Source organism: Amphiura filiformis, chromosome 4, assembly GCF_039555335.1.
Source record: "Amphiura filiformis chromosome 4, Afil_fr2py, whole genome shotgun sequence".
NCBI lineage: Eukaryota > Metazoa > Echinodermata > Ophiuroidea > Amphilepidida > Amphiuridae > Amphiura > Amphiura filiformis.
Window position 1 is genome coordinate 81,697,174 of NC_092631.1, and position 23,733 is coordinate 81,720,906.

Below are 23,733 nucleotides of genomic sequence, written 5' to 3' on the forward strand. Positions count from 1 at the left end.
AGAATTTACTGCTTACTGTCTCGGGGAGCTAATCCTGGCTGCGAAGACTAATTGTGGAATGTCTAGGGTGTTTGCTTCTTAGCTGCAAATCCCTGTGTGGTTGTTTAATGGTTTATAAATGGAATTATCTGTGCCGTAGTGGTCAGCGACAACCTGAAGTGTGGCTTGTGGATCAACGTCTAGGCGTTGTGCCTGTAAGTAGTGAACTATAAATCACTGCACTTTAAAAAATTAACCACACAGTCACTGTTCCTGAACATTGTCTTCAGTCATATTTTAGTGCTATATTTAGTTGTGTTGAGGTGAATTTAAACTGGTCACACAACAAGAAAAATTGACTTACTCGAATTTTCGTCTAATTTTCACAAAAAATTTACCGAGTAGTCTACATGAATTAATCGGAAAATCAGATCAAACAGAAAATGAACTATCCGTGCCTATTGATTAATAATTCTTTCCACCAATATTCACTACACATAGATGCGACGCAGGCAATGTCAATTCTTTAAGACGATAAAATAAAATAAATATTCATTTCCGCTAGAGAAGTTGAAGCAATTTGTAGTTCCAACCCTCACCAGTAAAATCACCCTGAAAAGAATAAACAACTGACGTATAGTACTTAAAAGCGCCGAATTGACATTGTATTGTTACGAGTCGTACTGGACTCAAGGCCAAAATCACCTTTTACCCGAACTCACACGAATGCACAACGCAAATACACTGTTTGATTAAGCTAACAAAATCTAAGTCTTTAATTGAAAGCACGTTATGATTGATACAATATATGACAACAAATGCTCATACACAATAATAAAATATAAACACTCTTTATCTAGTTAGTACTTAGCCAGCATTCTTCTTCTTGGTGATCATAAAGTTCTTGCAATGTTCTAGACGACTGATGTAATATATCCTTATTCACTTGTCCTGCGAAAATCAGCGAAGTCCAGTGTACACTTGCATTTATAAATCCTTGCGTAGTTCTCCAAATATTAAACTCCTTGCGCCGTTCTCCAATGCTAAACTCCTTGCGCAGTTCTCCAAATCACTTTACTCCTTGCGCCGTTCTCCAATACTAAACTCCTTGCGCTGCTTTCTCCAAACTTGGTGGTATTTCCACCTTTTACACAATATCTTCAGGAAGCAGGACTGCGATGCAGTTGTTCCCACTTATTTTTGACAGTTGCGTTGAATCAAAACACCAGACTTCAGCAAGTCGACAGAAGAACATATATTCCTTTCTTGGAAGAAGTACGTTCTTTGACGTATTCTAGATCTTCTCCGACAACACTGGCAAATAGTAGTACTTTGACTACATAAAATATTTCTGGTTTGCCATTTCCTTTCTTTGAAGGAATTGGACTGTAAGCATATTAGCTAGCTAGCCCAGATCAACACTATCAACTGTGACAATAATTGTGTTTACATTTTCTTATATATCAAGCAATGGGAAAAACCCCATTCTATTATGGGCCATTTACTACCTTCACACTATGCTCAATCTGGGAAATTCCCAAGTCTTACTTATAACATTAACCTTTCTCATTACATCACTTCCTTAGGGGAATTCCATTACATCACTTTTACTTTACAACCTCAGGGGGTTTCCAAATATTCCAAATTAGATATGATTCAACTTGTTTTGCTCAATTGGAGAGGGGAATTCCCCCAAAATGTCATCACTCATGTAACTTTGTAAACTAAGATAAATCATCAAATTAAATTACCTAGGGCATATCACACCCTCCCCCCTTAAAAGAAGAAAGTTTGAATGTAATGAAAACTTTCTTAAATGTTTTTTTCTTTACACCAACTTCAACATAATATTAACTTTGAGTGCTTAACTCAACATACACAGTGACTACTTGTCACACAAGTTCCTTTTTAAAGGAATTTTTGTTTGTCAGTTTTATGCAATTCTGGACAAGGCATCAGCCATTACATTGTCCTTTCCCTTAATATGGTTGATGTCCAGATTGTACTCTTGCAAGGTCAAACTCCACCTCACCAGTCTTTGGTTTTTGTCCTTCATCCTGTTGATGAAGGTGAGGGGATTGTGATCTGTGAAAACAAGCACAGGGTATACTGTGGTACCCAAATACACATCAAAATGTAGCAGTGCTAATAGCAATGCTAGACACTCCTTCTCAATTGTGGAGTAATTTCTCTGGTGCTTCTTGAATTTCCTTGAAAAGTAAGATATGGGGTGGTCAACTTGATCTTCACCCTCTTGCACCACAATACCTCCACAGCCTATGTCACTGGCATCAACATCAACTTGAACTGCTTCTGAAAATCAGGTGCAGTAAGTACTGGTGAACTCATGAGTATTGATTTGACTTTGTGAAAAGCATTTTCACCCTGTTCTGACCAAAAGTATGTTGCATCTTTCTTCAACAAATCAGTCAAAGGACTTGCTATCTCTGAAAAGTTTGGACAGAACTTTCTATAATAGCCAACCATTCCTAGAAATCTCATGAGTGCCTTCTTGTTTACAGGTGTGGGGTATTGCTCAATTGCTTCAACTTTGGCTTTGATAGGTTTCACCTGACCTTGACCTACAACATATCCCAAATATGTGACTGTGGCATGGCAAAACTCACTTTTTACCAGATTGACTGTCAACTGTACATCAGACAGCTTCTTAAACAATTGATGGAGTTGTTCCATGTGTTGTTCCCAAGTTTGACTCTAAACAATCAAATCATCTACATACGCTTCACATCCCTTTATGTCTGCCACAATTTGATTTACCATTCTCTGAAATGTTGCTGGTGCATTTTTCAAACCGAATGGCATGACTTTGTATTGGTAAAGACCAAATGGTGTACAAAAAGCAGAAATCTCTTTGGCACGGTCTGTGAGTGGAACCTGCTAGTACCCTTTCAATAGATAAAATTTGCTAACAAATTTTGCATTCCCAATTTTGTCTATGCAATCATCAATTCTTGGAATAGGGTATGAGTCTGTCTTTGAATGAACATTTGCAGCTCTCATGTCTGCGACCAATCGGTATGAACCATCAGGTTTGGGAACAAGAATGCATGGTGAACTCCACTCACTACTACTTGGTTCTATGATGTCATTGTCTAGCATGTAATTGATCTCATTTTTGAGATGTTCCATTTTCAATGGATTGACTCTGTAAGGATGCTGCTTGATTGGTTTTGTATCACCAACATCTACATCATGAAATGCAGCATTTGTTCTACTTGGCGTATCAGGAAATATATTGTTAAATTTGTGTATCAAATTTGCAATTTGACTTTGTTGATCTTGAGAAAGATGACCTAACTTTGAGTCCAAATTAGTGAGCACATCAGAATTGTTCAATTTTACATTATACTCTTTGTGCTCCAGTTCTTTATCCTGGTCAAATGTGACATCAGAATTGTCATCTTTACTCTTGTCTACATTGGCGATTTTGTCTACATCGGCATGTTTGTCTACATTATCAGCATGTTTTACTGTACACACAGGTTTTGAAATGCCACTGTCACCTCTTTCAACATACTCTTTGAGCATATTGCGTCTACCATGGGCCATGATATCTGGCTTGCAATGGGTGTCCTGGAATTGGAAACAGTACTAGAACTTTGTCACCTGGTTTGAACACTCTTTCTTTGGCATGTTTATCATACCACTGTTTCATTTTGGCCTGACCCTGTTTCAAGTTTTCTTTGGCGATATCAGTTACTCTGTTAAGCCTTTGCTTAAAATTGGAGACATAATCCAACAAATTGATATCTGATTTCTCATTGAGCCACTTTTCTTTCAACAACTTTAAGGGCCCGCGCACTGTGTGTCCAAACACTAACTCAAAAGGACTAAATCCTAAAGTTTCCTGAACAGCTTCCCTAGCAGCAAACAACAACAAGTGTACTCCCTCATCCCAGTCCCTCTGAAATTCCAAACAGTATGTCCTTATCATGTTTTTCAATGTTTGGTGGAACCTTTCTAGTGCACCTTGTGATTCTGGATGGTAAGCACTTGAGGTTTACAGTTCTATACCTAATTGATACATGACCTGTTGAAATACTCCAGAAGTAAAGTTTGATCCTTGACTTGATCTGAATGTATGGACTTGGGGAGCCCCACAAATGTGAAGAACATTGTGGGAAGTAATGTGGCAAAAATGTGGCAAGTAACTTCACCAAAACTTCAGTGATTCAAGACAAGTGGTTCATTATATAATGTTTAAAAAATGAGAAACATTATAGCGGTACCTCTTTTCTTATCATATATAACGTACCACTTGTCTTGCGTCACTGAAATTCCAGTGTAGTAACTGAATTCCATGCCCCTATAATATACATAACTTTTGTTACCAGTTTAGTCACAAATTTATCAAGGGGTGTAGCGCTACCTTAAATTAATACAAATATTTTTGTTTTGCTGTGGTTACTTATCTAAACCCGGTGATCGTAATTGGTTAGGTTCTGATGAGATTCCGTTGGTGGTCTCAATTCTTTATCCAAAATCCTGTCTACCCAAGGGAAACCTCTTATCTGCTCTACCGCATATCAGTCCTGAAGACTATGTTTTCAATATCCTAGCTGGTATGCTAGTGCTTTCCAAATGGTCTTTGGTCAAATAGTTCTACTAATAATAACTGCGATGTTAGCCATTTTATGTATTTTACGCGTTAACAATTGGCATAATGGCATCCACTTTAAAAATATTCTTTCCTCCTCTTTTCATTTCTTTTTCAAAGGGAATGGCAATTGTTAACCGAAATGTGCTTTTGTCAAGTAATATGATTGATAATACTAAAAGATTTGTGTAGGGTTATTTCTGGGTTTTTTTTAATGATAAATATTATTAGGTTCCAATGAATTTATTTGCATTAAAACCCAAATTCCATATAGAACCAATTACCAACCAAATATATTTGAATTAATCGCGTTGACCCCAAATTTGTATCGACCAGACATACGAACTAAATGACTGTTAATCGTTAATTCATTAATTCACCTAGTCTCGTAATTGCCTCTTTTTAAGAGCTGTGCAACATAATAATGTGGTAAATTCTGAAGTCTGAAGTAAAATTGCAAACTTTGGTTAAGGCAGCTTTAACGTAATGAGTACTTTTGACATTCTTCCCAGCCCCTTAAGCAGGGTAACCCTTCTTCTGGGTATGTAAGTGTTAAGCATAGCTCTTGTAAAGATCTTGACATTTTTCTGAAAAGTGATATAAAACTTTGGCACTGTTCATGTCATCCTATATGTTCAACAATGTTGAGCAAAAAACAGACATTGCTGAAAGTAACTGCTGGAGAGAACGTATTTACGTCACCAGGATCAAGAATTCATGCATTGGCCCTGAACCAATTAAGTTAATTTCTCCCAGTCATTCTGTCCAATCTGAAGCTGGTTCTAGCGTTTCAGAGTGATTTGTTTTTGTGCTGCGCCAGTATTTATTCTCATATCGGTATTTTCCCATTAATGGATCTCCTTGGAATTGATGGCTGAGGCAGTGAAACAGACTGGACAGGGATTCATTGTTTGTATGCAGAAGCTACCTGAAGCAAGTAGGATATGATGCATTTAGTGTTGATAATGGTCATAATAAGTTCTTCGCAGCTGTACTTGATGAAACGATATACACACTTGCGAGGCAGCTTTCTAAAATGACCTTCCTTTAAATCAGCGATGAAGCAGGTCCTAGCACCTTCGGAAATTGAAATATGCTCCTCTGACTAATTTGGGTTGCGAGTCGGAATCTGCTAAGTTGGACGTTCGTATTGCAGGAAGTGATGGATCAACGCAAGTGCAAACTCACTCACACAAAAATGTTATATCAACAAATCGCCTGCTTAAAGATCCTTCATTTACAAAGCTTAGTAATATGGAGAAGAACAAACAGTGGAAACGGACATCAGAGAATGTGATGGCTGTGAAAACAAAAGAGTCCAGAACAAAAGAAAATGTATCCCTACACTTGATTTAAAAATTCTAATTTTAAAACTGAACCATATTTGGGTCAATATATATATTAATAGATGCACTATATAATTCTGCTCATTGTGACACCACGTTGAATCAAATGTGACCTCAAGAGGTAAAGTTACAGGCAATAAATTAGACGAAGATCTAATTTTAAAACTGGCCTAGTATAACTAGGCGAAAATATTCCAAAAAGCGCAACAAAGAGACTACACGGTTTCTTCAATGAAGGTTTATTTAAACCAATTTTAATTTCAGTTTTTACTTCTCTGTACTTTTCATAACTTTCATTTTATTTGTCAGTTCTTTTGTTTCAGTTTTCTTTTGTTCCTTTTGTTTAAAATTAACGGCGCGAATAAATTAGCCATTCAGCACTCTCAACTCAGATGTGAAATCCATGGATTTTTGAATAGGTAAGTTTGTCACTTTTAAAACTGGATCTTCGTCTAATCAAATGCTTGTAACATTACTTCTTGAAGTCACATTGGATTCAATGGGTTGTCGAAATGTGCCGGCATCTATTAAACAAACAAATTTATTGTCTAGTTTTACAATTCGGTGGAAAGGCTTGAAAATAGGGGAGGTTTGTAAAATTCTTCTAGTTCAAAAAACGGAGTGGTCAATGTCAAAATACAAAATGTATGTGATAGCTGATATGTTCCTTAAATTCACCAGTTATTTAGTTACGTTTGATTTATACGTTAAATTGCCCAAAAAAAATCAGTTTCCGGCGATGTACACAAAATACCTCTTTTTGGAGACACTGCACAAATCAACTTAAATTTCAACACAAAATTGTCATTTCCTTTAAGATATTTTCTGCTGAAGTCGAGAAAATATAGCAAAAATGTATTGCCTTGAAAAAGCAATCGATAATTGGATTGGCTATTTTGTACAATAGATTAGAACAGGTTTCTATTTCTGTTATTTCCATCACTCTTGACGCCCGGTGTCAAAACATTATACACACATGTTTCTGCGACACATAATTATTAGTGAGGGTTTGTGAAATGCTCTATTGAAAATAATCTTACATTAAATGGTAATGTCATTTTTAATACACTGTTTCATAACTGAAATGCTTGGTAAATTTTACTAAATTCGTCTTTATGTGGACGGTGTATAATCATCATGACATGTCATATAGCAATAAATATTGCATAATCAGGAATCTCATGCCTCACTTACTAAAAGATGTTAACGATGTATTACATATTAAATTATGAGCAAATAAATATCAGAGTTAGAATACGACGGGTGTTTTATTTTTTAATATATGTGATGCGATCAAGCAAAATCAGTCGAAACTCGGAAATATTGATTTTGAGATATAACCAAACAAAGGAAATATTTCCTTTTGTTTCCTGTTGTTTTGGAAACTCTTTAATTGCTCATATCTTTAGAACTCGTTGATCAATTTCAATGGGGTTTTCTATAAAATACAGCTTTGTAAATGCTTTTTACTATCATATAAGAAACTGAAAATTTAATATTTCCGAGTTCCGACAGATTTTGCTTGATCGCATCACATAATTTGGAGGCATAGCCCCTTATCGTAGCCTAGCCACTGAAGGTAAAAATGATGCTAGTATGAATATTACTATAATACAATGTACGAATATTTAAAGGTCCATCTAGTGTACTATAGAATTTTTGTCTTATTGGCTCTCATGAAAGGTATCCAAAATACTTTTGATGATTATTGTATACTGTTTCAGTCATCAGAAACCACTTCACACACATTATGCCAATAAATTATGAAATCTGAGTCCATAGGAGGCAATTAACTCTAAAACAATACAGTAGGCCAGGAATATTCATGTGTTTGTTAAAGAAAACTTAATCTTTGATTTTCTTCTTTTTCAAAAGCAAAGCAGGTGTTTTTAAAGATTGAAATTCTTTTCTCTTTAATCGATAAATGGCTGAGTTGGGCGGGATATGTACTGCGGTGCGAATAGACCATACATCGCCAGTAGTTCATCACATGTGAAAAGTAATTTTAAAAATGCCACGTTTGCCCGATTTCCATCGCGATCGACCAATAGGTTTGCTGGATGAAAATGTACCAGTGAAAGAAATTGCTCGTCGTGTGGGAGTTGCGCCCAATGCAATTCAAAAATTGAGAACACAATTTCAGGTTCGTCAGGACATGTCAATAGTGAATTTGGCTGAAACCAGCAACGGATCCGGACTTTAATAAACAGCATGCGCCGGCGTTGTAGTGCACTTGTTAACAGTGTAGGAGGACACATTACCTACTGAACATCTAGAGTTTTATTTCCATTACAAACACATGAACAGACCTGACATACTGTATTGTTTGAAAATTGACTTCTATGGACCAAGGTGCAACTTTTCAAACTGTCTCTTTTTTTACATAATGAATCATTGTGACCGAACGCAATAATGTGTGACACTACAAATTGGTCCATATTTGTAAAACAAATAAGGTTACTCATAACTTTTTACAACTTATAAGTTGTGCACCCTATATAAGAAAGACCACACAAAATAAAATATTTAACAAATAGCACAAAAAAGCAGTTGCGCCAAGTCAATTAAAATCAAAACAACATACAAATCACACAAAAAAAAGAGTCTCACCACTTTCTTCACTTTCTTTGCCAGTTTTAGTCTTAGTCTTCCACATGGCCACCATTCCTCTGTATGCAGATTTCGGCTCTTCCCAACATGGCGTTCACACCATGTATAATGAGAGGTATGTCCTACTTGAGAATGTCAACTTGTGTAATTATGCGTCTCTGAAGTTCGTCAAGGTGTGCAGAAGGACCTGTGAAAACATTTAATGCAAATAGTTCCCTTTTTACTTTCCCCTTTTCAAATAGTTTCCCCCTAAGTTGATTGTAATTTGATAAATATATTTGATAACAAAATAATAATGATGATTGTAACATTTTCAACTTTCATTGTAATTATTTGGGTTTTATGACATTGATAATTAATTTATTCTGCCTGCCGTGATCAGAAAAGAATAAACTAAGATTTGTAAAATACCAAGTCATGACTACTGCAAAATAACGATAGTGCTAGTGACGTCACTAAACGTTTCAACATGGCGGCTTCCCTGAATCGCCAACTAGCGTAGCTTTCAGAGAAAATTCAAGTATTTTAAAGAATCAATTTTAATTCATGTAACATTTGAAATTGTACCACAGACTTATGACGCCTCTCTTACGTGTGTACAAACCGAATTCTGAACCTTTGATTTAAAATTTGAACCATTTCTGTAATTTATATTTTTTCAACCTTTTTTTTACCAAAAATATTCTGAGAAAGATTTTCTTTTCGAATATGGAACAAGAATTTGAAACAGACTTTTAAGCTGCGAGAAATCAACCTTTTATTTTTGAACCACACTGTACAATAATTTTTCAGGTTCATGTTTTTTTAGTACTCAAACAATTTTATCTTACGTACAAATGCCCATAATTTTTAACTCCCCACTTAAATTGGCAAAAATTACAGACGGACCCAAATATGTATAAAATGGTAAACCAACTTTTAAGACATCCTGTATTATGCGACCAACGCTTTTGTTTAGTTTTTTTTAAGCTTGTTAACCCTAGAACTACTGAGACCAGGTTGGTATACTGTATATAAGTATTCATTGTCGTATTTTATGTAAAACACAGAGGTATTCATTGTCGTATTTGATGTTTTAAGCAGGTAAAATCCGATTCTGGTACGTTTTCTCATAATTATTTCTGCTTGTGTTTGTCGTAATATTGTTAATTCTATAAACGGTATGGTCAAATTTCAAGATGGCTACTCAATTCAAATGTCGGTACCGGGCTTATGGCAATACTGAATACTGGCATTAGTTCGATAGCCCTAGCGGCAAGGTGTGGTATGAGGCCCTCCTCTGTCAAATCAGTTTCCGTTTTTGAAAATTTCACTTTCACAATTGTTGAAATTGGTGACACGATTTTCAGAGCAATTCAAGCTCAATCGTGATACTACTTGGAATTTAGAAGTAAATTTCAATTTTTTTAATAACGCTATAATTTATAAAAGTGGCATTTGTAAGTAACATTGCAATATCCGTTTGAATCATCTGAATATTTATTAACGGGTTCAAACTATATTTTAAAATCTTGCACAAATAATTTTAGCTGCAATTTTTATTCCTTGAGGTACGGAAATTGAAAATTGAAATCAGGTTCATAATAATGTCTGTACCTTTTTTCTATTTTCAGGTAAAAAAAGTAATTTCTCGAGATTGGAAAATAGTGATTTAAATTTGAATGTATTTAACATTATATATTATATTGGTGAAAGTGCAATCAGAAAGCTAGAGATCACTTGACGTTCGCTATTCAAAGTAACTCGAAAACGTTATAATTACAGACATGTATCACATCTGATGTGTAGGTCATCATGCAAAATAACAGAATACACAACAGAATTAATCTAAAAAAATTTTAATCTAAAATTGAATCAAAAAAAGAGTTACTCGTATGTACTGGATTTAACAAAGCGCAAAATAAACCCTGTCACATTATGGATACGTCACTATGAACCAAGGAGCACAATAGACACTAATTCCACTGTTGTTAATGTAAATCACTGTTTTTCCTTTCTACTTATTCATCGATGAAATAGGTCTTACACATGAAAGAAGTATTATTTATTTTAGCACAAAAGACGTAAAATAAGCTGGGATTTTTAATCAATGTTCTTTCTATACAGCAAATTATAACAACGGTTGACGTAAATTTAAATCTAATACTTTAATTTCTGCGCACTCAAAACTTGTATAATAATTCCAAAATTATTAGTTTTGTAGTGGGGCACAGCCACGAGCGTTTTTAAAGGGGGCACATCTATACAGGTATATAATGCTATGCGGAAGCACTCCATTCTAATCGTTACTCCATAGTAGTGCGCAACCCAATAATTCCACTATGTAAATCTAATATTTTTCAATTCTGCTTACTCATCGGTGAAATAGGTTTGAGACATGAAAGATGTCTTATTTACATTTCAACAAAAGGACGTAATCCGCAACCCAGCGTTCCGGGGTATGTGAATAGTAAAGGTTAGACGGGCTCTGATCTTAAATGTAAACGATTTCAATACCGTAAGAAGTAAAGACAACGTCCACATATCGACTAGGTTATCAATCAAAAGGGTCAGTGACACAGCCAACCATTGCCATGTTCATAGTTACAACATATACAGCGAACCAAATTACTTGCTCCGAACCGATTTAAAAAGAGCAAACTAACTCGTGCCTGTGATCTAATAATTACGCAGCATCTTGATGTCCTATCGACAAGGAAAGTAATAATCATGCCATTGCCATTATTCTGATCATGCCATTGCGGGCGTATATTCTGACAACTCTTGGTTATATCAAGATTGCAAAAATGTCTGACCTCCTGCCTTTTAATTAAATCCATAGACACTTTTTTGATGTCAACAAATCAAGTGTCCTTTAACTTCGTCGATGATATAACCAGCAAACACGAAAATATTCTTAAAACGTTTATTAATAACATTTAAATTAAACATTTCAGTACACACAGTACACATGTCTAAACAGAATAATGAAAAGACATCAATATCAATATTGCACTAAACTCACGTGGACACCTCAACTTAGTGCTAGAGACAAATCTCTTAAATCTTCCAGAGAAAGAGAACGACAACATTTTCCTGATCTTACATATACGTAATCATAATAATGTATTATAACTTTGGAGTTTTAACTATTTAAAAATTGTTTTCTGATGCAAATTCTATGACCTCAGTGTATTTTTCTGCTTTCAGCATACCTGTTTGTGCACGCTGATCACATAATTGAGCTGGTCTACAAAATCTGTTTCCTTTTAACCGATCTATATTGAATCTCTGCATGGTGTATACAGCCTGTCTCAACAAAAAATGTGCAAGTGAAAAGCGCCCTCGTTGGCAATTAGAAAATAGCATTGTGATATAAAACTTACATGAACGTCAAGAGCGTAGAGTTAACTCTCAAATGCCGTTTAGTCTGTTTAATTGCCTTGTTTAAATCTCGAGATATGTTTAGTTAACAACGAAAGGGTAAAATCACAATTGTGCCACTTTTACTAGGGGAGACGGCTGTACATGTAAATCAATGATATACATTTGTAGCATCAAGTTTATCAAGGGTTCCTTCGAAAGAATGCATCAATTACACAACAATACAAAATTGTTTTTACTGTTTTTACTGTTTTATCATGGTACAGGTATATTGATTCTCTTTTCCCATTTAAAACAGATTAAAAGATAAATGGTAAATACTGTTTTCTTCACTCAAGACATGTTAAAAGACAAACAAATATATTTCTCCCTGCGAACATACATAGCTTCTTTCACCCCTCTTTCATACCACCTATGTTTTTTATCAAGCACAATAACGTCCTTATCCTCAAAGTTGTGTTGTGTTTGGCCGCTTTGAGGTGCGTGTGTACCGCGGAGTCGTTAAGTCCTGTTGAACTGGGGCGACGATGTTGGTACATACTTGTGGAGAGGTTGTTTTGTCTCTCCTATATGTAGTAGTCCTCACAGTCCGAATCCTGGCTTTGAATCGCGGAGGGGGACTACGCCACAACTTGTCCAAGAGTTACGAACCGACCATCAGGAAAATCCCTCGACGACTCTCGTGTGACGTCACATCTACCATCGTGACGTCACAGGTCAAGAATACAGAGCCAATTCAAGATCAGTCGGCCTGATGATGCGTCATGGATATGACATGATACCGTACATAAATAGTAAGTCCAGTTGAATAGAATTATAATTTAGTACAACTACATGATGTTTATAATTGAAAATTAGGGGGGTTACAACACCAACCCCTTCCCATTCGCAGTCCGTGTTACAAAATATGACCCAGTAGTTCCAGGGTTAAACAAGGTAGTATCGACAGCGTAAAAAAGCCAGTTTGCTCGCAGTTGAAAATAAATTAATGTTTCTTGAAAAAAAGCTTATGGGCACCTTGTCAAACGCTTTAGCCAAATCAGAAAGAGCGACAGTAATATATTTACGTACTTCGATAGCAGTATGCCAATCATGATAGCAATCAGAAGACTATGTGGTTTGGAAGAAATCCGAAATTATTTTTTCCCCTAAGCCACTTGATTTCCTGGAAGTAGTGAAGAAATGTTTTTGTGGGTGATTTGATGTGGCGGTAGAATTCTTGTCACCAGATTTTAAAATCGAAAAGATGCAAGAACTTTCAAATACTAATGAATAATTTTTGAGATAAAACCCTTCATATTTTCTTACAATTTTACAATAACTCTATATAGAGAAAGTAAAACCCGGGGGAAATAGGCATTCATATGACATCATAATTTTATTTATTTTTCAATGCTTTTTAGGGGTACGATGTTCAAAATGGTTTTAACCTACACATATTATTCATGAACAACTTGTGTATTGCGAACGTCTCACAATACTAATTTCAAATGCAAAACAAAATGTGAATTGCAAGGACAATTTGTCGAGTGAGTATAATAGGGGAATTCCATAAGCAAGAGCGTGCAGTAAAGCACAGAAGGTTAAATAAATATTGCCGCTTTTCACTAATAGGTTATTTTCTTACTAAACGAGTTTGATCGTGCACGATATAATATATTTTATATGATCCTAGGCATGTTTCTACTATACTAATAACGAGTTTAACGGCATTACACAAGTTGCATAATTTTATGCTGATGTATTTTTGTATTTGACTACGAGGGAGCGCCACTGATGAAATGAAGGGATGCAAAGGATTCTGGGTAGGGTACGGCATTTTTTCTGGGTTTTGAGTTGAAATACCAAGCTTTAATAATAAACATAAACATAAACATAAACAATGTGATTTATAAACCGCCTTTTACAAAAGTAGGCAAAGCGCTAAAAGAGAGAAAGACAAGAAAGGAAAAAGAGCTAATGAGTGGGAAAGAGGTGGGTTTTAAGGAGATTCTTGAATGTGGTAATATTTTCTTGACCTCGGACAGTGGTGGGCAACTCGTTCCAAAGGCGCGGCCCCACTGTTGAAAAGGTTTCTTGGAACGAGGCACTTCACATGTGACAGCAGCGTCAGATCGAAGCGCATAAGATGTTTTGTGGGTCCGAGGTTGAAAATAAGAAGAGATGTAATCAGGTGATTGGGTGTGAAATGCTTTGAATGTCTGGAGAAGACTCTTGAACTGTATTCTTTGGGCAACTTCTTCATAAACACGGGGAATAGTGCCATTATTTATTGCATACCAAATATGGTCTAAACTCTTTTAACTAGTTAATATACAGGATTTTCAGATCTAGGAGTATTTGTGAAAAAGCGAACGAAGCAGGTTTATAAACTACTTTAAAATTCGACCACCGTTTGGGGGATCTTTTACAGGACTAGTGCGCCTGTAGCTGTAATGGCCCTGTATCTATTATGGCTCCAGCTGCATGATAGGAACACTGCTTGACCCCTGATGACCCTTTTTGACTTTATGACATGTTCCTGACATATCAATGATTCTTTTTACCATGTTTAAGCCCAATGGACATACTCTAACATTTGACCCCATACAACCTTTGACCTCGAATAACCTCGGTTTAATTTTGTTCATACTCCAGTAAACAGCGCACGCCCAGTACCCATCTATGTCTGAAATATCGGAACGATGCGTCGAAGCGCGGCGAAACGCATAGCCGGACAGACAGACACACACACAGAGCTCATTATTTTATTAGTATAGATATTTCAGCCATATAAAACTAAATCTAATCAGAAGAAAGTCGTTGAAATTTAAGCCAGAGGTGACAAAAAGAAACCGAAAAAGACCTTGATCGTGTTTACATCGTCTAACCGTTATTCTGGGAGCTATTCATTCCAAATAAGAAACGCCATCACAATACGAAATGGCCCTAGCAACCGTAGCAACCGGCAGGCTGTATAAATGGTGCCGGCATTATTGAATAATAAACAGTTGTGGTCAACTGGTGTAGCATTCCCCTACAGCAACATGACATGGAAGAGTATGACCCAATCGCCAATGAAAAGGAGCTGGGCACTCAGTTCACTCTTCATATACAGGTTCGCCTCCTTTACTTTACATAGCGTGACGGAATAAGCTAGAACATAATGAACAACTAAATCTGTTACTGTTTCTATGGAATAAGGATCTAGGACGAAGTTCGTTCAACGCATACGGCATATTGATTTCTTTGTAATTTATTTGCATGATTGCAAACTACAGCGACAACAAATGCAGATACACCCTACCCAAACTTGCCCACATCCCAATTAGTTATACCAAGCGCACATTTGGTATGCAGTTTAAATTGCTAATTTGTCCGCTTGATTTAATAGACCTCGAAGTAAAGCTGGGAGGGAAAGGCGTCCTTAATAATTATGTCAAGTTTGCCCTTTCATATGGAAGATACATGATTTATTCTAATTTATATCAATTACTCGACGCTGTTAACTAATAATTTGTTCCAATTGATTTTAGAGGCTTTATCTTACTTTTCAGGGCAGCTAGGAGTGAACAAGCGTCTTCTTTATAGCCTTTTCTTCAAACCATATTATTCTTATTACCTATATATTCCCAAAGTTATGTTTGTATTTTGTTTGCAGTACGGAATAATAAACATATGCGTGAAAGACCTAATCCTCGCAAAGTTTGGCGAGTCAACTTGGGAGAAAATAAGGTAATCTTTATATTAAGAATATAAAGACTGCACGAAAAGGTAACACAGCTGTTATAAATACGACAATAGCGTCAGACGTAATAATTGTGTTTACAATATTCCAACATAGAAAGAAGAAGAATTTATTTACGCGCATTATAATACCCCATTTGTCCAATTTCGTTCAATATTAACAATACAGCAGTGTTTTTAAAGAAAAATGCCAGAATTTAAAAGTTGCAGCTATTTGTATTGGTTTGAAGTCGGCGCGAATATAATGGTTTCACGTACTACAATGCTTACGTAATAACCATTGATCGCTGTAAACGGCAACTTTCAAATTCGGGTATTTTTTTAAAAAGCACTACTGTGCTGTTAATATTGAACGATATTTGACAAATGTGGTATCATAATGAGCGTACATTAATCATCATTCTTTCTATGTAGCAATATTGTGCAATCAATTATTAGTTCTTAAGCTATAGGCGTATTTATAACAGCTGTGTTACTTTTTGTGCAGACTTTATTTTAGTGCGTTAAGGTGGGTCGGAAGGAATCATGGCCATTTTGGTCCCATGTGCATATTTTTGTAGAGAGGAGGAAACCGCGCCAAATGTTTGTTAACATACATTATTGGCCTTAACCTAATAACTAAAAACATATAGAAACATAATGATTTTTGTTGAGAAATGATAAAACGGTGATCTAAAACCTAATGAAGAAACAAAATCAAAAGTTGCACTTTTGAGTTTTAATCAATAGAAGCATGAGGCTAGTTTTAACGTGCTTATCAATGGAAGAATGGCGATCGGTCTCTTGTTCGCGAAAGCCGTGTGTACAAATTAATAGGGCATGTATGGATGTATGGAGGAAACTACAATTTTTAAATTGGCATCTTCCTTGGATTTTTGGATCGTAGTGTCTTTATTTCTTGAACAATATCAACAAATAAGGAAGGTCTTAAATTCGAGCTCAAAGATGCAGCTATTGGCTGCTGGTTCTAATTATGAAATATCTGTCTTTGTTTAGGATATACAGGGGGTGAACATAACTGGTACCTTAATTTTTTGGTATACTGTACATACATTGTTGTTTAGAATTCATTATGTGTGGTATACATCAGAAAAGAGGTTATCCGAGGTTGGGTCCCATGCTACCCCAGGCCTACTCTCACGCCAACTGGAGTCTGGGAGACCTTATTCACTAAGTATCTCAATTGGTGCACTCCACAAAATATGAAAAGAGCAATTTGGCGCAGCGGTATTTCCCTCGCCTTGCACCACTAAGGTCCCGGGTTCAAGCCCCGCCCGTGCCCAAGGACTGTATATGCATTTGGTTTAAATTAGTCCGATTCCATGCTCGCTCTCGCAGGTTTCCCCGGGATCTCCAGTTTCCTCCTGCTTTCAGAAAATCGGTGATTAGTTGTTTGGTTATCAACAACTTCCTTCACCCTTCTCCCAATTTTGGGAGCTGCACAGATAATTGGTGGATGTTACAATCTAGGTGCGGATAGGTCTGCTCCAGGTTCGGCTGCAACTGGCCTAGATGATGTGATCTGACTGTGATGATCCACCATGGCAGCGAAATTACAGTGCTTTGAATCCTTCAAGATCTAGCTGGAACAGGCGCTATATAAATCCGAATTTTATTATTTTTAATATAACATTTTAATGCCATTATAAGCTTTTTCTAAAATTGTTCCCAAATCCCTCAATACGATGGTCACAACTTTGCAATAGTGAAGGTAAAAGTATGATAATTGTTCAAAGTAAAACGGTCAGTATATAAATCAGTGTAGCTGTTTCACGTGGAACTTTATTAAGCGAACCGATATTTTAACAATATTGTGTCGTGTTATGTTTTGTATAGGACAAAAGCGGGAGTGGACGACACTTTCGTTAATTACGATCAATACAGCGACGATGTGACTTACAAAGTGGTGCAGGTGGCAGCAGATATGCTTGGTAAGCAAACACATTTCGAATTATTGTCCGATTGATGTAATCATAATGAAAGTAATTTTTAATGGCCAAAATGTAGCCATGGTAACTGACATGTATGTGTCGTGAAGTTGGTTATTGTGAAATTGGTTAACAATGGTCAGTACATAATAGTCCAAACCAGAATGTTAAAGAAATAAATCAATGAGTAAGCGTAACGGGAAGGCCTTGATTTGCAACCAACCTTTTAAAGTTAAGTGGTAAAGCGATGAAATATGGTCTAATTGATCATAATTTACACTTTTAGGTATATTGCAAAATTGTTAACAGAGATGCTTTAAAATTATTGTATATATTTAAAGTCATAAGTAGGATGGGGTCATATGATGCCTTAATAAAAAAGTTCATTTTCTCGTACCCGTAAGGCGACGAAAAAAGTCTTTTTGATTGAACATTTTTAGAAAACATGTTTGCAAAAAACTAGATTTTTGTGAAATTTCCTGTTGATTTAGCTTTAAAAAGGTCCGACCGACCAACCATACTTAAAAGGTCCACCCACCCGTACAACAGGGTTTTTGTTTTGTTTTGTCGCCTAATTATCCAAATGTATTGTGAATCTCTCCTATTTCGATGTTTGGTATTAAAGTTTAAAAAAATAATTTCGAACCTCTCTAAACCAACGTTAAATTACCTATAAATCATTTGAAGGTATTTTAAACACTTAATATTTGTTGTTGAAAGAGCAAACAGTTAATATAAATCGTGCTTTAATAAGCCTCTAGACTATAGCTTTGACGCTAGGTCATTCATCCGGTAATATGATTGTTCAACAAATAAGCCAAGTTAGTTATTACAGCAACCCTTCTCTTTTAGTAAGAAGATGGTTAACAATAAATTTGGTTTGGATCACGATCCATCGTGCATCATAGTAAATCGTTACGGGCAGTGACAACAAAGTAATTGCTTTCTGCTACACATAAGTTAATTAAACTAACTTGTTATGAAAAGCTTTATGAATTCGATCAAAACTGTGTTCGGTAAGTGTTCAGTAATAACGATTAGAAAAGAGCGACATTCTAATAGTCTCAGGGTTTTAATGTATTCACGAGAGTGAGGTGACCTCCAAGTACGGATAATAGTCGTGGTAATACATGTTTTGAACATAAAAAAGGAAAACTTATATGTTTTTAAACATACAGATCGTAAATGGTACAGAATTTCAGATATTACATATTTTTGAAGGTTATAAGATATAAACCAGTGTCATAAAATACGATAACTGTTGGTGCAAGGTAATGAAATTATATTGATTAACACATCAAATCGACAAAATATGTCAATATTATAAGGCAAGATGGAGAAGGTCATCGGGTATTGCTATTCTGGCCCATTTTGTGAGAAAATCTTGGAAAACTACAGTAACAAAATATATACCATATTGGAATTGGCAATGATTATACTCTTAACACTCGGCTATAACAAAAACGTTTGGTTAAAGCGAATACAGATTTGGTACGTCGAAAAGGATTAAAAACTGAGGCCAAATATTTAATAAGCATCATATTGTAGCTTTCTCCATAAAAATGTTTTTAAGATGCAGTTGTCCAACTGCTTACTCAGGATAGATATTTGGTTCTGAGCTCCCTGACATGCCTTGATACACAAATGTTATAGCGAAATTTGCCCGATTTCGACTAGACCACGTTTAAGGTTATGTCGTTATGGTGGTACTACACCCCTTGATAAATTTGTTTTTGCATTTTTCTCAAAAAAAATAAGACACTGGTAACAAAATTTATGTATATTATAGGGGCAAGGAATCCAGTTACTACACTGTAATTTCAGTGACTCAAGACAAGCGGTACCTTATTTATGATAAGGAAAGAGGTACGGCTACAATGTACCTCATTTATTAACATATATAATGAACAACTTGTCTTGAATCACTGAAATTTCAGTGAAGTCATGGGATTCCTTGCCGCTATTTCTGAACATGTGTTGGTTTTGTTTTGCAAAAGACACGATACCCAGTAAACCTATACTATCTGGCAGCATTAGATGTTGATCAAATTATTTGAACAAAAAAAGACCCATTTATTCATTTTCAGAAATAAATCTGAAATTCTGTCAACATAAATATGGGCAACCTTTTTAATCAAAATTAGCCTTCCTTTTCAGACCGTTTCCGACGTACCAAATCTGTATTCGCTTTAACCTACACATCTTAACAAACAAAAACCATATTTTAATAAAATAACTTTATATTGTAGCCAAGATTTAGGAGCACAAGCATTGATAATGTCAACTTCCTGGCACGTAATATAATAGCGATGTTGTAGAACTTTTTGAATGCCATCGTACATTTCTTGTTAATAGTTTTTACACAAAAAATAGCGTTAAAATGGGCATAATTGGACAAAAGCCTGGTTTAACCAAAATTGTGCCTGAATATTTTATGATTGATTATTTGTGTTCACATATTCATATATCCTCTATTATTCAAAGCGAAAAAATTAAGGTTGCTGTCAATTTTATTTTGAAGTTATGGCTACTTCACTATTTAACATTTCAACCAAAACATCTCAGTCCACGTTAATAAATCTCCGCTACAGGGTGTAACAATAACACGTGTACAATTGCATTTTGACTTGTCAGGAAAAAACTAAAAGAGTTATAGTACAAATGTTATATGCACTTTAATCAGTAATATATTTGCTGAAAGAAGACGTTTAGTTGGTTTCTTTACTAGTGTTGCCATGTTTGCGCATATCATGTTTGATCGGCGTAGATATGCTTATCGTGCATTAAAGAACTGACACAAAAGAATTATAAGTGGTGTTTCTCCATATAATTAACATGAACTTAATAATAATATGACATTTCTTTAAAATCTATAAATGAAGTCATGAAATGTCTTTCAGATTAAAATAAAGTAAATTCATTTCTCATATCCCTGAGATAGCATTAATAAATATGAGAACAGTTTTTGCATTCATAAGTACAAAACAATAAAATTTCGAAATTAAGTTTTAAAATGTCTGTTAACAAATTCTACATTACTTCTCACAGTATGCCTTGATGAAAGATGTGAGTTTGGAAAACGAGCTATAAACAATCTTATGGTTTCTGCTTGACTCCATGTGCTACCGAATGTCACAACCTTAAAAATACGCTCTTCCAACGTGAATTGAGGTGGAAGTTGTTGAGCTGGAGCCACGATTTCTAGTATATGAGGCTGTTATGTCAGTGCTTAGTTGTGACTTTCAAAAACTCAATGATTATGTAATCATGTCTACGACTTTGAATACCCCATTGTTTAAAACTAAGAGCACCGTCCAACTGGTCCATAGACCCTCCCTCGGGTCCGTGGAGAACGACTGGTAATGTAGATTACATAGCATTAAAAATCAACCCAATACACGGACCCTCCCAGTCTGTAGGCAATTTGACTTCCAGCTCCCACAAACTGCTGGAAGTTCACTTTTACGGATTTGGAGTCACGCAATCTTTCTATATACCACGTCCATGTTTTCACTACATTAACGTTTGTGTAAGCGACTAAACAACGATATTGTATCCGACCAATCAACGCAGCTTGGCAGCGCGGGGATATTTGAAAAGGCTTCCCTAGCTAAATAATGTGCAAACATTTGCAAACCGCACGCGATAATGTACGCAATATGGACAATAGGCCTAAGTCCGAGTCGAGTGGTTGCCTTTTATTATTGCGCGTACCATGGGTCTATCAGACGCGTGCCACTTGAGCTCAATACCTCTCAGTTGTTGACAAGTGTCCCATCCGATCTTGCGTCACATCCCGCGGCATAGCTTTGTGCTACCATATTTGAATTGAAACTGGGGCGGGGCTTTCGTAATTGACATCGGAATCACCGTGCTTCGTTGAACGAATATTTGGAAGTGAGATCTCTAACAGATTGGACCAGTCTCGGAATCAGCGCTCAATGGACTTTCGCGTTCACTTATAATACGAGTATATTTCTATATTGCTGCATGGTTGACTGTGGTGGGTGTAATTAGTGGCGTCGATTTGTGGATGAAGAGGAATGGGTTTTGGCATTGAAGAAAATAAGGGGGGGAGTTGGCATTTTTTTTCATAAGGCATTACGTAATTATTTATTGTTACATTATCCCCGGGCATTATCCAGAGATGGAACCGAACCGAGACTGGGGGCCAGTCTAACTGGTCCATGGTTCAACTTTGGTAACACTTAGACAAAAGTGGTATGGCCCAAGCGGTTTTAAGACTTGGTTACATAATTGGCCATATCTTCACTTGTATAACAATAAATAAAAAAAAAAGCTTATCTGGTGGCAAAAGAAATTATCTTGAAAGACAGATAAAAACCAAACCAAAAAATGAGCGACATACTTGTGTCATTCTATTTTCAAAATTGTACAAATCTTATTTTAACACCCTGTATATGTTTAACCATAACCCGGCTTGCAATTCTAAACAGTGCCATGGACTGAGATATGTTGGTTGAAAATGTGTTTTTTGTGACTATTTTTCCAATGCTTACCAAAAATGTCACAAAATTAAAGTTGCCATATCTCCAACTTATTTAATGCCAATTTTAGGCGATGCAATTGTGTCATATTTGAATCCAGCATACTGATATGTTATATTCTCTCTTTGCAAATTATGTGTGTCATTGTAATTTTTCTGTCTGTTTGTGTGAGTACATATGTTTTATATTTATCGTTTGATAAAGGTTGCCGAATAATAATAGTTGGCATGTTATTCTGGAGCGTGTTGACCAGACTATGTTTGAATGAGCTATTAGACCTTTTTTCCTTTTTTAACTTTGGTAAAATATAACAAAATGTTTAAGACTTGTGTAACGTGTAGTTATTACAAAAAATGATTTTCTTTTTCTTCCCAGGTGTTTCTGAAGATTCTGTGTGGGACTTGTTTGGTGTCTATTGGGTGGTCTGGTGTTTGAAGAATGGCTATGATGGGCTTTTCCGTACCCTGGGAGGGAATCTTAAGACATTCTTATCCAATTTGGACTTCCTTCACAGTGTATATATGAAAACCATGTATTCAAATATGACTGTACCTCAGTTCAGGGTTGAAGATATTGATGATCACCATTTATGCCTTCATTATTACTCATCACGACGAAACCTTCATGGAATTGTTGCAGGTAGGCATATTTATATAGTATATATATATATATATATATATATATATATATATATATATATAGTAGTAGTAGTAGTAGTAGTAGTAGTAGTAGTAGTAGTAGTAGTAGTAGTAGTAGTAGTAGTAGTAGTAGTAGTAGTAGTAGTAGTAGTAGTAGTTATTCAAGACAATGTGGTTCATTATATTTGTTAAGAAATGTAGTACATTCTAGCGGTACCTCTTTTCTTATCATAATTAACGTACCGCTTGTCTTGAGTCACTGAAATTCCAGTGTAGTAACTGAATTCCTTGCCCCTATTATATACATAACCTTTGTTACCAGTGTGTAATTTTTTTTTGAGAAAAAATTTTAAAATAGTCACAAATTTATTAAGGGGTGTAGTACAACCTTAAACATAATTTTCTCGAAATTGTGTGATTTTGTAGGATAGCCCACGTTGCCTTTATATCAATAAACCTCACACAATAAATGTCTAGCTTTTGTACATTAAAACTGTATATGTTCGGATCGAACACACAAACGTGTTATATGTTAATCTTTACTACTCACATTGATGTATCTTGTCTAGAAAATAATATAATAGTGTTTTTACCCATCAGAATAATATGTCCCATAGACTAAAGTATACTTCTGAGCTTCTATCAAATTTAGAAATAAAATGTATTTAAACATTACTGTACACGTTGTCTACATTATAACATTCGAGTTCTGGATTAAAATCCTCCACTTTGGCGCACATTTAATGGAATTATATGCTCTAGTGAGTGATGCGTGTTATTTCGTGATTTAATATTATATTTGTCGTTTTTTCCATTATTTTTATATTAGGAATTGTAAAGGGTGTCTCTAGAATCATATTTCATACAGACATTATAATGGAAAAGACGGGTTTTCAATTGGAGACATATATTGGAATAGAAAAGTCACATTACACCTTTTTGGTCACATTTGTCGCGACGGATCTACCAGAGATTGGCCATGGTGGTTTGGTAAAAGAGGAGGTATGATAATTTGAA

The 23,733-nt window shown here is 35.6% G+C and overlaps 1 protein-coding gene across 1 annotated transcript in view; it reads left to right on the top strand.

The window, feature by feature from the left end:
* Positions 1 to 23,733, top strand: part of LOC140151507 (guanylate cyclase soluble subunit beta-2-like) — a 49,691-nt gene that overhangs the window by 15,015 nt on the left and 10,943 nt on the right. Inside the window, exons 2-5 of the mRNA XM_072173866.1 lie at positions 15,557 to 15,630; positions 17,479 to 17,573; positions 22,454 to 22,717; positions 23,546 to 23,718. Of these exons, the coding sequence (XP_072029967.1) occupies positions 15,557 to 15,630; positions 17,479 to 17,573; positions 22,454 to 22,717; positions 23,546 to 23,718 (606 nt within the window). The remainder of the gene's footprint in view (positions 1 to 15,556; positions 15,631 to 17,478; positions 17,574 to 22,453; positions 22,718 to 23,545; positions 23,719 to 23,733) is intronic.